The sequence below is a fragment of the Nerophis ophidion genome, linkage group LG16, assembly GCF_033978795.1.
Source record: "Nerophis ophidion isolate RoL-2023_Sa linkage group LG16, RoL_Noph_v1.0, whole genome shotgun sequence".
Lineage (NCBI taxonomy): Eukaryota > Metazoa > Chordata > Actinopteri > Syngnathiformes > Syngnathidae > Nerophis > Nerophis ophidion.
Genome location: NC_084626.1, coordinates 45,633,266 through 45,649,054, shown reverse-complemented (window position 1 = coordinate 45,649,054; position 15,789 = coordinate 45,633,266). Strand labels below are relative to the sequence as shown.

The window sequence follows — 15,789 nt, the reverse complement described above, 5'->3', positions numbered from 1 at the left end:
ACAGCACACACCACTTTAAGTTCCACACACAAACAACAACAAATCCTGCAAGCTTGCTGAAAAGTAGTTTGAATTGGATGAACTTGTACGCCATTCAGAACATAAGCACCCATAATTCCAGGCAGGACTTCAATAAAAAAAAAAATGATCCATGCAATTTGGAAGCAGGCGAGGCTTTTCAGATGCAATCAAAAATAAAACATGGCCTGCTGCCCTGACCGTTCACATATATCATATATCTTGGTGCTTATACACATATCAGGTCTACACAAATATAGATATTCATGTACAGAAAAACGGAGAAATGTGATGCTCTCTTAGTGTATCAGTTTCATCACAATGATTCTCCTTCGCTGCCAGTGACCACGCCAGAGACTGAAGAGATTATGGCCTCCCGCTGACCAATAGCAGGGAGGAGTGACACATCCATCAGGTGACCATGAATGACGACGTAAACATCTTTATATTACACATCATATTATTGATTAGAGTTGGACTTCAATAATGCGTGTTCTCTCAACTATGGACTAAGATATGGCAAGAAAGTTTGGATAATATTAGATGCTATAAATCAGGGGTCGCCAACGCAGTGCACGCGGGCACCAGGTCGCCCGTAAGGACCAGATGAGTCGCCGCTGGCCTGTTCTAAAAATAGCTCAAATAGCAGCACTTACCAGTGAGCTGCCTCTATTTTTTTTTTTTATTATTTACTAGCAAGCTGGTCTCGACATTTTTAATTCTAAGAGAGACAAAACTCAAATAGAATTTGAAAATCCAAGAAAATATTTTAAAGCGATAAATTATTATTTTTTTTTTTACCTTGCTTCGTATAACTTTCAGAAAGACAATTTTAGAGAAAAAATACAACCTTAAAAGTGATTTTGGGGCGGTATAGCTCGGTTGGTAGAGCGGCCTAGGATGGTAGAAGGTGGGGATTGAACCAGTAAACCCTCAGATTGCTTGCACAGCCACTCTACCAACTTCGCCACGCCGGAAGGAGTTGCGGTACCTGCGGCGCACGAGAGACGAAGACGCGGCCGACTGAAGGACACGGAGGAGCGAGCAGTGGAGAAGGAGCTGGAAAGTGACCCGACCGCAGACAAGCTTGTTATTGAAAAATAAACGAGAGTCAAACCTGCAAAAGCAATGTCCTTCCTTGGTGGTCAGTGGAACCCGCACGACAACGGCAAGAGACGGTCACATTTCAGCTCCTTCTCGACAGCTCGCTCCCCCGTGTCCTTCAGTCGGCCACGTCGTCGTCTCTCGTGCGCCGCAGGTACCGCAACTCCTTCTCCTTTGGGGCGGTTTAGCTCAGTTGGTAGAGTGGCCGTGCCAGCAACTTGAGGGTTGCAGGTTCGATTCCCGCTTCCGCCATTCTGGTCACTGCCGTTGTGTCCTTGGGCAAGACACTTTACCCACCTGCTCCCAGTGCCAAACACACTGCTTTAAATGTAACTTAGATATTGGGTTTCACTATGTAAAGCGCTTTGAGTCACTAGAGAAAAGCGCTATATAAATATAATTCACTTCACATTTTAGGATTTTTAAACACATATACCTTTTTACCTTTTAAATTCCTTCCGCTTCTTTCCTGACAATTTAAATCAATGTTCAGGTATTTTTTTTTTTTTTATTGTAAAGAATGATAAATACATTTTAATTTAAGTCTTCATTTTAGCATCTGTTTTTTTGACGAAGCATATTTGAGAAATATTTCTTCAAACTTGTTATGATTAAAATTCAAAAAAAATATTCTGGCAAATCTAGAAAATCTGTAGAATCAAAGTTAAATCTTATTTCAAAGTCTTTTGAATTTATTTAAATTTTTTTGTTCTGGAAAATGTAGAAGAAATAATGATTCGTCTTTGTTAGAAATATAGCTTGGTCCAATTTTTTATATATTCTAACAAAATGCAGATTGGATTTTAACCTATTTAAAACATGTCATCAAAATTCTAAAATTAATCTTAATCAGGAAAAATTACTAATGATGTTTGAGAAGTAATTTTTTTAAATTTTTTCAAAAAGATTCGAATTAGCTAGTTTTTCTCTCTTTTGTTTGGTTGAATTTTGAATTTTAAAGAGTCGAAATTGAAGATAAACTATGTTTCAAAATTTATTTTTTTATTTTTTTTCCTGTTTTCTCCTCTTTTAAACCGTTCAATTAAGTGTTTTTTTCCTCATTTATTCCTTACAAAAAACCTTCCGTAAAAGGAAAAAAAGTGTACGATGGAATGATGGACAGAAATACCCATTTTTTTTATATATATATAGATTTATTTGTTAAAGGTAAATTGAGCAAATTGGCTATTTCTGGCAATTTATTTAAGTGTGTATCGAACTGGTAGCCCTTCGCATTAATCAGTACCCAAGAAGTAGCTCTTGCTTTCAAAAAGGTTGCTGACCCCTGCAATAAATCTTAATCTTTTGATGCATTAGTGAGACTAATTAAAATGCATTCAATATTCCGATGTGGATTGTTTGTGTGCGTGTGTGTGTGTGTGTGTGTGTGTGTGTGTGTGTGTGTGTGTGTGTGTGTGTGTGTGTGTGTGTGTGTGTGTGTGTGTGTGTGTGTGTGTGTGTGTGTGTAGCAGGTGCCAAGCTGGTTCATTCTGAATGACAATGAAGTAGTTAGCATCACAAAGGACAGCCCATATGTGCCACAGACAGAATCGGGCAAGGTAGAAAACAAGACAACGGCCCTTAAAGTCTGTGTTACTGTACATGCAGTCCTCCACAAAAGCATACTGATCTCATGAGTTAGTGAGATTATTCTTGTATATTGAAGTCAACTCTGGTTCAGGAGAAAGTTGGTCAGGGCTGGCGGGGCTCATTCGGCATGCATTTCATCTGAATAGGGGAGCCCCGGCCTGAGCCTGAGGCAATAAAAATGGGGCAGCTGTTCCAGGGACTTTAATGTGTAAAATCCATAAATTTAAACTAGAGGAGTCGTCTTTTAGTAAGATAGTAAAATTACAAAATGTAGTCAGGGGTGATACAAGTCTTGTATTGTTTTGTTTGTGTCGCTCTTTAAAGGGGAATATTATCAGCAGACCTATGTAAGCGTCAATATATATCTTGATGGTGCAGAAAAAAGACCATCTATTTTTTTAACCGATTTCCGAACTCTAAATGGGTGAATTTTGGCGAATTAAACGCCTTTCTGTTTATCGCGCTGGAGGGGATGACGTCAGAATGTGACGTCGCCGAGGTAACACACCCACCATTTTCATTTTCAACACATTACAAACACCGGGTCTCAGCTCTGTGATTTTCCGTTTTTTTGACTATTTTTTGGAACCTTGGAGACATCATGCCTCGTCGGTGTGTTGTCGGAGGGTGTAACAACACTAACAGGGAGGGATTCAAGTTGCACCACTGGGCCCAAGATGCCAAAGTGTCTGCCGCCAGACCCCCATTGAATATGCCGGAGTTTCTCCGCATTTTACCGGCGATGCTAAGGCAGACATGGCACAGAGATGTATGGATAACCTGCAGATGCATTTGCAACGATAGTCAACGAAATCACAAAGGTGAGTTTTGTTGATGTTGACTGCCAAGTAATCGATGCTAACATGCTACGCTAATCGATGCTAACATGCTATTTACCGGCGGTGCTAAAGCAGACATGGTACAGAGATGTATGGATAACCTGCAGATGCATTTGCAACTATATTACGTTTCCTTCCACCCACATTTAATGCGAAACAAACACTTACCAATCGACGGATTTAAGTTGCTCCAGTGTCAAAAGATGCGAAAGTCCTGATCGTTTGGTCCGCACATTTTACCGGCGATGCTAACGCAGCTATTCGGCCATGCTATGGCTATGAATAGCGTCAATAGCTATTCGCTCAATAACTTCAGTTTGTTCTTCAATATTTTCATACTCCAACCATCTGTTTCAATACATGCATAATCTGTTGAATCGCTTAAGTTGCTGAAATCCGAGTTTGAATCCGAGCTAATGTCGCTATATCTTGCTGTGGTATTCCCATTGTTTGTTTACATTGGCAGCACTGTGTGACGTCACAGGGAAATGGCCAGTGTCTTCGCAGAGAGCCGAAAATAAGGCACTTTAAAGCTTTATTTAGGGATATTCCGAGACCGGTAAAATTTTGAAAAAAACTTCAAAAAAATACAACAACCCACTGGGAACTGATTTTTATTGTTTTTAACCCTTTTGAAATTGTGATAATGTTCCCCTTTAACAGTATTTTGCTACAATAAAATGTAAAAAAAACAAAAAAAAAACATGATGGAGTGGAATTTCTGACCTTTATACCATATTTTGTGTCTGTTTTAGTCCAAAAAGAAAGTCTATCTAAAAGCCTCTGAATCACTGGAAGAGCATATGTAGATGAAAGTTGAATTTGTGGTCGCTCTAACCATTCTACAAAATGTTTTGATTGTTTGTTATGACTAAGGGATCCAAGGTTGTTGCAGAGCAAGCAGTTGCAAGCAGTTGGGACCTTGACACATGAGGGAAACATATAAAAAGCCAGTAGACCAGTATTTGATATGATTTGCATGATCTGAATCCTCCGGAGGACGCTGTCTGTTTGCATGGGCAATCCAATCCAACTCTGTACTTTTTGATATTGGGTAAAAAAAACTTTTGTACTAAAACCACTTTGTTTGCTGTTTAAGCTTCGGACAATCCACCACAATGACTCGTGATTCGGAGTGGCCTGATAAAGCAATATCAATATTAATCGCGATATGTAATCAAAATCAATAAAAATTATGCTACTTCCGGTACAGGCAAGGCTTCTTTGTTTTTGAGATTTTCTTATTCAAACGGGGATAGCAGGTCCATTCTATGTGTCATAGTTGATCATTTCCCGATATTACCATATTTTTGCTGAAAGGATTTAGTAGAGAACATCGACCATTAAGTTCGCAACTTTTGGTCGCTAATAAAAAAGCCCTGCCTGTACCGGAAGTAGCAGACGATGTGCACGTGACGTCACGCGTTGTGGAGCTCCTCACATTTGAACATTGTTTATAATCATGGCCACCAGAAGCAAGAGCGATTCGGACCGAGAAAGCGACGATTTCCCCATTAGTTTGAGCGAGGATGAAAGATTAGTGGATGAGGAAAGTGAGAGTGAAGGACTAAAAAAAAACAAAAAAAAACAAGGGCAGTGGGAGTGATTTAGATGTTATTAGACACATTTACTAGGATAATTCTGGATAATTTGAGCGAGGATGAAAGATTTGTGGATGAGGAAAGAGAGAGTGAAGGACTAGAAAAAAAAGACTGTACAGTGGGAGCGATTCAGATGTTATTATGAATGAATGAATGAATGAATGGTTTATTTTGAGCCATGCAAACAAAAAAATAGAATTACATAAAATACAAAAGAAATATATAAATACATTATTTTTACACCTACATTGAAAACATTACATGTGACTAATCTTTTGTAGATGTCAAGATTGGCTCAAAAGGGAGTGGGAAGAATTTAACTTATTAGGTCCCACCCCTATACATATACTATATATATTTACAATATATAATACAATATTAGACAAATTTACTAGGATAATTCTGGAAAATCCATTATCTGCTTATTGTGTTATTAGTGTTATAGTGAGATTATATAGTACCTGAAAGTCGGAGGGGTGTGGCCACGGGTGTGGTGACTGCCAGTGTCTCTGAGGGAAGCCACGTTTCTCGACGAGGCGAAGCGAAGGGCTGAGCAAGCATCCCACGTTCGGGGGCAGCCGGTCGGAGGAGGCAAGAGACCGGTGCAGGAGGAACGACGCAAGCTCTCCGCTCATAACTACGGTAAGAGCCAACTTCCATCCATCCATCCATCCATCCATTTTCTACCGCTTATTCCCTTTTGGGGTCGCGGGGGGTGCAGGCGCCTATCTCAGCTACGATCGGGCGGAAGGTGGGGTACACCCTGGACAAGTCGCCACCTCATCGCAGGGCCAACACAGATAGACAGACAACATTCACACTCACATTCACACACTAGGGCCAATTTAGTGTTGCCAATCAACCTATCCCAAGGTGCATGTCTTTGGAAGTGGGAGGAAGCCGGAGTACCCGGAGGGGACCCACGCATTCACGGGGAGAACATGCAAACTCCACACAGAAAGATCCCGAGCCTGGATTTGAACCCAGGACTGCAGGAACTTTGTATTGTGAGGCAGAAGCACTAACCCCTCTGCCACCGTGAAGCCTAAGAGCCAACTTATTACCACCATTTTCTCACCGAAACCTGCCGGTTGACACGTGGTAGGGAACCATGCTCGCTTGACCGCTTTGTTCCATAGTAAAGCTTCACCTTCGGGAATGTAAACAAGGAAACACCGGCTGTGTTTGTGTTGCTAAAGGCGGCCGCAATACACCGCTTCCCACCTACATCTTTCTTCTTTGACGTCTCCATTATTAATTGAACACATTGCAAAAGATTCAGCAACACAGATGTTCAGAATACTGTGTAATTATGCGATGAAATGTAAACACGTAGGCGTCGGCCTAATAGTGACTATAGTAGCGGGGATGACGGCTTGTTTACTCGGTGAGGGGCGAGACATGGAGAAGAAGATGTTGTGTTCGATTCCTCACCAAAGGTTGCGTCTCTCCGTTGACGTGAGGAACCTGGAACCTGTCCATTTCTTCCATCATTGTTGACATAAAAACCTACTTTGAACCGGTCGGTATCGATGAAAAAGGATGTAAAAAAGTGGCTTAAGTGTGTGGTTGTGGGAAGGCGGTCTTGTGCTGCATTCTAGCGGCTTCTTCCTCGCCTCCGTCAGCACAGAGGTGACTCGGCAGCTACACAGCAGCGCCGCCTCACTTCCGGGGCCTTTTGAATATTCATGAGACGCCGTCCAATCAGAGACCAGATCACAATGACGTCGACCGACTGTTATTTTCCTGTCTAAAGAATGTATTATTTTTGTAATTGTTGAAATTTATAAATAAAACTTTAAAAAAAAAAAAAAAAAATGTATTACTTTTATTATTTTGAACTTGAGACGAGGCGCTGTTTTGTACTGTTTTCATAATGTTTTATAATGTTTTATATTGTTGTTTGACTTAATGTTTGTAATTGTTGAAATGTATGAATAAACCTTTGAAAAAAAAAAAGAATTTATTACTCGTTTAAGTTTGTTTCAGCTAACATCTAAACGTAATTTATTGTACATTATATCTATTGATACAAAAAAAATGGGCGTTTGTTTTACCATGTTATTTTGTTTTATCATGTTATGCTTTAAAATGCTTAATTCAGGGCAGAAATACTTAAAATATATATATACTGTAGAATTAATATTTTAATTTTTTGCAATTTCTATGCTTTGAAATACTTAATTCAGGGCAAAAATATGTAAACAAAAATATACTGTAGAATTGATATTTTAAGTTGTTGTACCATTTTTATGCTTTAAAATGCTTAATTTAGGGCAGGTGTCGGGAACCTTTTTGGCTGAGAGAGCCAAAAAGCCAAATATTTAAAATGTATTTCCGTAAGAGCCATATAATATATATTTTTTACACTGAACCAAAACTAAACGCGTGCATTTTTAAGTAAGACCAACATTTATAGAGTATTATAGGTCTCTTATTCTTTGTAATACATTGTTATTCTCGAGCTAACTGTGGAGGGGGCGTGGCCTGCGGGCCTGCAGCGAACCGGGGTGTGCCAGGACTGGCCTCGAAATCAGCGACAGGTGCGTAGATGGGCCTTGTTATCTAATCACCTTTCACTCTGTTATAAGCAGCCACCAGGAGGAGAGACATGGTTGGGGCTGGAGCCAGAGCGCGAGCGAAAACGAAAGAGGAAAAATACAATTGCTGGAAAGCAACTGAGAGACTTATTGACAAATAAAACAATATTGTAACCCTGAAACAGGCTCTGATGTCGGTCCTTGGTGATCTGACAAACCCCAGGAGGGCAAGCCCCACACTAACCAAGAATAGATTAACGCAAATTCTTGAACGGGTGCGGTAGAAAACAGATGGATGGATTAAAAATGCATGAGAATGTTTTATATTTTGAACATTATTTTTTACACTGATTACAAGTGGAATTATTCATTACTTATCGTGTTAAGCAATGTCAGCTAAAATTTATCCGAGAGCCAGATGCAGTCATCAAAAGAGCCACATCTGGCTCTAGAGCCGTAGGTTCCCTACACCTGATTTAGGGCAATATATATATACATATACTGTAGAATTAATCTGACGACCGGGTCGCATCGTGATGCGGGGTTGGTTCTCCCAGGAATGCAGATCGGGCTTGGGACACAGCGTGCAGGTAAGAAACGATATATTTAAGAAATAAATTATACGGGAACAAACAAAAGCGTGCTCATAGCACGGAAGGCAAAACTAAAGGGATTAGCATGGGAGCTAGCAGGTTCAAAGCAGGAAACAAAAAGTCATCATCTGTTGTATGAAAACAAATTAGGAAGCCAGACCGAGTGAGGCACTACTTCCACATTTACCCATTCACACACTGATGGAGGGAGCTGCCATGCAAGGCGCTAAACGCCGTCCCCTATATATATATATATATATATATATATATATATATATATACAGTTGTGATCAAAAGCGCGATATAAATCTAATCCATTATTATTATTATTATTATATCTGCGGCTTTAACACACACGAATGAATGCAAGGCGGACTTGGTCAACAGCCATACAGGTCACACTGGGGGTGGCCGTATAAACGACTTTAACACTGTTACAAATATGCGCCGCACTGTGAAGCCACACCAAACAAGAATGACAGACACATTTTGGGAGAACATCTGCACCGTTACACACGTAATACCCAGAACCCCTTGCAGCACTAACTCTTCCGGGATGCTATATATACACCCCCCCCCCCTCCAATTTTTATTTAAATTGTATTTGATATGCCATTGATATTTTTTAATCATTATTGATAGGTTGATTGGAAACACTAAATTGGCCCTAGTGTGCATGTTGTCTCTCTATCTGTGTTGGCCCCTGGGATGAGGGGCGACTTGTCCAGGGTGTACGCCGCCTTCCGCCCGAATGCAGCTGAGATAGGCTGCAGCGACCCCAGGAGGGACAAGCGGTAGTAAATGGATGGCTGGATGGATAATTTGAAACTAAATAGACCTCCTTTTTAGACCAGTTGATCTGCCGCTTCTTTTCTTTTTTCTCCTATGTCCCCCCCTCCCTTGTGGAGGGGGTCCGGTCCGATGACCATGGATGAAGTATTGGCTGTCCAGAGTCGAGACCCAGGATGGACCGCTCGCCTGTGTATCGGTTGGGGACATCTCTACGCTGCTGATCCGCCTCCACTTGAGATGGTTTCCTGTGGACGGGACTCTCGCTGCTGTCTTGGATCCGCTTTGAACTGAACTCTCGCGGCTGTGTTGGAGCCACTATGGATTGAACTTTCACAGTATCATGTTAGACCCGCTCGACATCCATTGCTTTCGGTCCCCTAAAGGGGAGGGGGGGGGGGGGGGGGGGGGTTGCCCACATCTGAGGTCCTCTCCAAGGTTTCTCATAGTCAGCATTGTCACTGGCGTCCCACTGGATGTGAATTCTCCCTGCCCACTGGGTGTGAGTTTTCCTTGCCCTTTTGTGGGTTCTTCCGAGGATGTTGTAGTCGTAATGATTTGTGCAGTCCTTTGAGACATTTGTGATTTGGGGCTATATAAATAAACATTGATTGATTGAAACTCGACCTTGCATGTCACTATAAAGTTATATAAGCTTTGCTTGTTCAATATTCAATGCAAAATCATGAATACTGATAATAATCACAATAATTATAATGCAGTACGCATTAGAGGCAAACATAATATAATTTCCAACATATATCCTGGTTAGAAAATTGCCAAAATGTCCAGAAAAGAAAGAAAACACTAAAATCTCCTTCACACCCAATTGGCTCCACAGCCGCATGCCGCCTCTCTAGCGCCTCTAGTGGTTGACATCGCTGCCGGCCTGATGGTTGTCAAGGCAACCAATACACAGCAGCAGCAGCGTTCCTCTGGAGTTTGACTGCAATTCAACACTTTTAGTTCTGCAAACCAGTGGGACATGCCGACCAGTAACGCTGCAGCGCCGGTCAAAAAGGTGAGGTTAAAAATAAATTAATTAGCTGCTATTCCTAAGTCAATCTATTTCTAATTCCCTGCTGTTTGTTTTGTGACTAGAAGGTACTTGGTGCAAAGTCGCAAAAAGCTACCAATAAAAGAAAAGTGAGTCACATGCAAAACGAACAAACAAAAATGTAGTATTTGCCTTGAAATGGTCTAAAAGGGTGCAATATTGCAGGAGGAGGACGACGACAATGGGGATTCCAGTTGGGAAGAAAGAGTCCAGGGGAAACTTATTAAACCTGCAGATCAACTGGAGCTGACTGATGCTGTAAGAGCGCTCATTGTGACCTTTGACCCTGACACACGATGACCCCTGGGCGTGTTTCCACAGGAACTGAAAGAGGAAATCACAAGGATCCTGACCGCAAAAAATCCACATGCCCCTCAAAATATTGTCCGATACAGCTTCAAGGTGAGGATTTGCTATTTTTGTTTGATTTATGCTCTTTTAAAACCATTTTAGGTGCAGTCAACCCTTATTTAGCGCCGTTAATTGGAGGCAGATTATGTTCTATTTTATAAATAGGATATTTTCACGGCCAGCTCACATAAACAACTGTTTATTACCTTCTTATGTTACAAAAGACCCAAAATAACACCCACATAGTTCGAGCCAATCAGTGGCCACGATACTGAATAACGCGCTCTGATTGGTTTGATCTTATCTAGGGGCCAACACTGCTGTACAATTAATATTTGAAGTTTTTATACCACATTTATGCTTTAAAATGCTCAATTTAGAGCAATAATATGTAAAAAAAAAAAAATCCAATTCTCTAAAAAAATATTTCAAGTTATTTTACAATTTTTATGGTTTAAAATTCTTAACTTAGGGCAAACATATGTAAAAAAAATAAAATAAAATACTGTGGAAAGAATATTTTAAGTTGTTTTACCATTTTTATGGTTTAAAATTCTTAACTTAGGGCAAACATATGTAAAAAAACAATAAAATACTGTAGAAAGAATATTTGAAGTTGTTTTACCATTCTTATGCTTTAAAATTCTTAATTTAGGGCAAAAGTGTGTAAAAAAAATTGTAATAATAATAATAATAAAATAAAATACAGTTGAAAAAATATTTTAAGTTGTTTTACCATTTTATGTTTTAAAATGCTTAATTTAAGGCAGAAATACGTTAAAAAAATATACTGTAGAATTAATATATTACGTTGTTTTACCATTTTTATGCTTTTAAATGCTTAATATAGGGCAAAAAAATGTTTGAAAAAATACTGTAGAATTAACAATTCAAGTTGTTTTACCATTTTATGCTTTAAAATGCTTAATTTAGGAAAAAAAATCATACATATATAATGTAGAATTAATATTATAAGTTGTTTTACCATATTTATGCTTTAAAATGCTTAATTTAGGACAAACATATGTAAAAAAAATAATTATAAAATACTGTAAAAATAATATTTTACGTCGTTTTGCCATTTTTATGCTTTAAAATGCTTAATTTATAGCAATAATATGTAAAAAAAAATACAATTCTCTAAAAAAAATATCTTAAGTTATTTTACAATTTGTATGGTTTAAAATTCTTAACTTAGGGCAAACATATGTAAAAAAAAAATACTGTGGAAAGAATATTTTAAGTTTTTACCATTTTTATGCCTTAAAATGCTTAGTTTAGGGCAAAAATATGTTTAAAAATTAAATAAAATACTGTAGAAAGAATATTTTAAGTTGTTTTACCATTCTTATGCTTTAAAATTCTTAATTTAGGGCAAAAGTGTGTAAAAAAATATATAATAATAATAATTTTAAAAAATACATTAGAAAAAATATTTTAAGTTGTTTTACCATTTTTATGTTTTAAAATGCTTAATTTAGGACAAACATACGTAAAAAATAATTTTAATGATAATACTAAATTACTGTAGAAAAAATATTTTAAGTTGTTTTACCATTTTTATTCTTTAAAATCCTTAATTTAGGGCAAACATATGTAAGAATAAAATAAAATAAAATACTGTAGAAAGAATATTTTAGGTTTTTTTTAACCATTTTTATGCTTTAAAATCCTTAATCTAGAGCAAAAATATGTAAAAAAAAAAATACTGTACAATTAATACTTTAAGTGGTTTTACCATTTGTATGCTTTAAAATGTTTATTTAGGGCAAAAACAAGTAAAATAAATATTAAGGTTTTCTGGACCATTATTCCAAATTCAAAATGAATTGGCCATTTTTAAAATTTCCACATTTTTCAAACTTCCACGGCTTTTTTTTAAATTAGGACTTTCCCTGATTACATAGCAACAGCTGTTTCGAAGGGGCGATGGGGTCGTAAAAAGCTGTTGCACTCGGTCACAAAACAGTTCTGAGAAAAGATGCCTGGATTGTGCGTCAGGTCCTGCTTCCTCTCCGCTTTGTAGATCTTGGGTCTAGACAAGATCTTCCTGTGGATCACAACAGATCATAGAAACCTACACCTTCATGTCGCTTCCGTACACAGTGGAGTTTTACAAGCCTTTTGCTTGGTCAGATCAAAGACAGCTTTTGTCTCCATTGTACAATTATTCTGACATTAGCATTACTAGCATATGCTAACGTTAATGTTAGCATTAGCAATGGGTGCTACAGCACTTAAGTTGCAGTTATATTTGAACAGGATGCAGGTTACTCTTATTTCCAGAGTAAAAACAGAGTAATTAAACTTACAATTCTCGCATCTGTCACTGATTGATGGATAGTTTGCAGAGGTCGAGGCATTATTTTAAGATGTGTAGCGAAGCCTGGGGTTTTTTTTGGGGGGGGGGCGGGGTTTAAAAGCTTTCCCTGAGGGAGGAGGACTTCCCTCAGGGAGTCCTAGACAAACATTTTGGACACTGGTGCTGGTATTACACCGGGAAAAACTAGATTTTGTATCATGAAAAAACACAAAACAGTGCTTATCTTTTTCATCCGGCCCTCATAAATCCCACGGTCCAAACACCCCTAGGTCATGACCCCCCCATGTTGCTTTTCCAGGAAGGAGCCTTCAAGCTGACCAGCGCTGTGGATCAGATGGCAGTCCACTTTGTCCTGGACGGGTGTCTCATCCATCAGGACTCGGACGAGGCTCGTCGCCTGGCAGCCCATAAAGACCTGGCTGAAGGTGCCCACTGAACCATGTCACATTTTTCATTCTAGTCCCTAAAGGTGTGAGTCCGTTGTCCCTATCCCCAAGAAAGCACGGATCACGGGACTTGTCATGAAGTCCTTTGAGCGCTTGGTCCTGCCCTACCTCAAGGACATCACCGCCCCCCTCCTGGACCCAATGCGGTTCGCCGACAGAGCCAACAAGTCTGTGGATGATGCACTGAACCTGGCCCTCCACTTCATCCTGGATCATCTGGACTCCCCAGGAACCTACGCCAGGATCCTGCCTTTAACACCATCCTCCCTGGACTGCGACCAGACAAGCTTTACCCTCTGCTGTTGGATCAATGACTTCCTGAAGACCGAAGACTGCACGTGCGGCTGGGGAAGATCGTCTCGGACAGTCAAACCACGAACACTGGTACTCCTCAGGGATGTGTACTTTCCCCCTGGCTCTTCTCCCTGCATCAAACTTCTGCACCTCCAGTCAGCAGTCCATAAAGCTGCTCAAGTTTGCGGACGACACTACCCTCATCGGACTCATCACGGATGGAGACGAGAGCGACTACAGGAGAGAGGTGGACCGGCCGGCGTCTTGGTGCAGCCTCAACAACCTAGAGCTCAACGCCCAGAAAACAGTGGAGATGATCATGGACTTCAGGAAAGTCAAAGCCCCACCGTCTCCCCTTACCCTGGTTGTCTCTCCCACCCCCTGTCTCCATTGTGGACTCCATCCGTTTCTTGGGCACCCAGCTTTCTCGTCAAGAAGGCCCGGCAGAGGATGTACTTCCTGCGGAAGCTGAGGAAACTGAAGGTGCCGACCGAGATGCTGGTGCAGTTCTACTCGGCCATCATCGAGTCCGCCCTCACCTCCTCCATCACCCTGTGGTTCCCCGGCGCCACAGTCCAACTGCGGCGCATGGTACGTGTTGCTGAGAAGGTCATTGTCAGGTTGGGTTTCTGGCGAACCCTAAGATGTAGAGAAGGCGGCAGGCATTGTGCAAGAAAACATAAATTAATGTCCAAAAATATAAAAACACAAACCAGAAACTGGGAGGACAAATCGGAAACAGGGAACAGGGATCCAGCAAACAGAAACTAGGTACAAACAAACTGGAAGCAGGGAACAAAAAGACAGTAAGCTACAAACAGATACCGAATATAGCTTACCGCTACCGCTACACTGACATCGACATAACCAGTAGGAAAGACAAGTAGAAATGACTTTTCTTTCTCCTATGTCCCCCCCTCCCTTGTGGAGGGGGTCCGGTCCGATGACCATGGATGAAGTACTGGCTGTCCAGAGTCGAGACCCAGGATGGACCGCTCGTCGGGACCCAGGATGGACCGCTCGCCTGTGTATCGGTTGGGGACATCTCTACGCTGCTGATCCGCCTCCGCTTGAGATGGTTTCCTGTGGACGGGACTCTCGCTGCTGTCTTGGATCCGCTTGAACTGAACTCTCGCGGCTGTGTTGGAGCCACTATGGATTGAACTTTCACAGTATCATGTTAGACCCGCTCGACATCCATTGCTTTCGGTCCCCTAGAGGAGGGGGGGTTGCCCACATCTGAGGTCCTCTCCAAGGTTTCTCATAGTCAGCATTGTCACTGGCGTCCCACTGGGTGTGAATTCTCCCTGCCCACTGGGTGTGAGTTTTCCTTGCCCTTTTGTGGGTTCTTCCGAGGATGTTGTAGTCGTAATGATTTGTGCAGTCCTTTGAGACATTTGTGATTTGGGGCTATATAAATAAACATTGATTGATTGATTGATTGATATTCCAGCACTGACTGGAGGAGAAAGCAGGTCTAAATAGTGTCTGGCTGATTGACACCAGGTGTGGCCAGGTGCCGATCAGCCACAGCTGAGGGGACACAGCACTCAGGGAGACAAACAGAAAACAGAACCAAAATAAGAGTGCTGACAGGAACTAAAGACAAGAAATAAAGACAAACGCAGAGGAAAAACTAAGACATAGTCAAACTGTCTTGGACAAGCCTGACAGTGATCGGCTGAAAACTCCCATACCTCCAAGACCTGTTCTCCTCCAGGACCAGGAGGCGTGTGGGTGGGATCACAGCTGACTCTTCTCACCCTGGACACAAACTATTCTCCCCTCTCCCCTCAGGCAGGAGACCACAGTCCATCCAGAGCCACACCTCCTGCCACCTGAACAGTTTTTCCCCCTCGGCCATCAGGCACTTGAACAAGATTTGATAGCTCAGTTACAGCTCATTTTAGTTCCTATTCTGTGTTGTATGTCTTTTATGTTGCACCACTGCACCAAGTAAAGTTCCTAGCTGGTGAACCTGTTCTCAAACAATGGTGTAGTTCCCACTTTGTGCCACCAGATGCCGCTGTTACCGTGTGACGTACAGAATGGCACTGAAGTGTACTGACCTCATAAAAGTTCTCGTTTCTGTTGTTTCCAGAGTCACTTGCAGTGGATTCTGGACCAGGGGAAGAAAAAACGGACATTTTGGTAAATTATATCATTTATTTATTTAGGGACTGAATGTCCTTTTGAGGCAGAGGACCCTATTATATTTCTAAAGTTTTATTATTATTATATCGC

The 15,789-nt window shown here is 40.8% G+C and overlaps 2 protein-coding genes across 3 annotated transcripts in view; one reads left to right on the top strand and one right to left on the bottom strand.

The window, feature by feature from the left end:
• Nucleotides 1–6,818, bottom strand: part of LOC133535469 (protein FAM219A-like) — a 36,935-nt gene extending 30,117 nt beyond the window's left edge. For both annotated transcript variants that reach the window (XM_061875329.1, XM_061875330.1), the window contains exon 1: nt 6,587–6,818. In XM_061875329.1, the coding sequence (XP_061731313.1) occupies nt 6,587–6,655 (69 nt within the window). In that variant the 5' untranslated portion in view covers nt 6,656–6,818. The remainder of the gene's footprint in view (nt 1–6,586) is intronic.
• A 3,180-nt stretch (nt 6,819–9,998) lies between these two features.
• The window catches only part of LOC133535465 (dynein axonemal intermediate chain 1-like), a 51,525-nt gene continuing 45,734 nt past the window's right edge, over nt 9,999–15,789 (top strand). The window contains exons 1-6 of the mRNA XM_061875326.1: nt 9,999–10,095; nt 10,176–10,220; nt 10,297–10,389; nt 10,453–10,533; nt 13,104–13,230; nt 15,647–15,696. Coding sequence (XP_061731310.1) covers nt 10,060–10,095; nt 10,176–10,220; nt 10,297–10,389; nt 10,453–10,533; nt 13,104–13,230; nt 15,647–15,696 — 432 coding nt within the window. The 5' untranslated portion in view covers nt 9,999–10,059. The remainder of the gene's footprint in view (nt 10,096–10,175; nt 10,221–10,296; nt 10,390–10,452; nt 10,534–13,103; nt 13,231–15,646; nt 15,697–15,789) is intronic.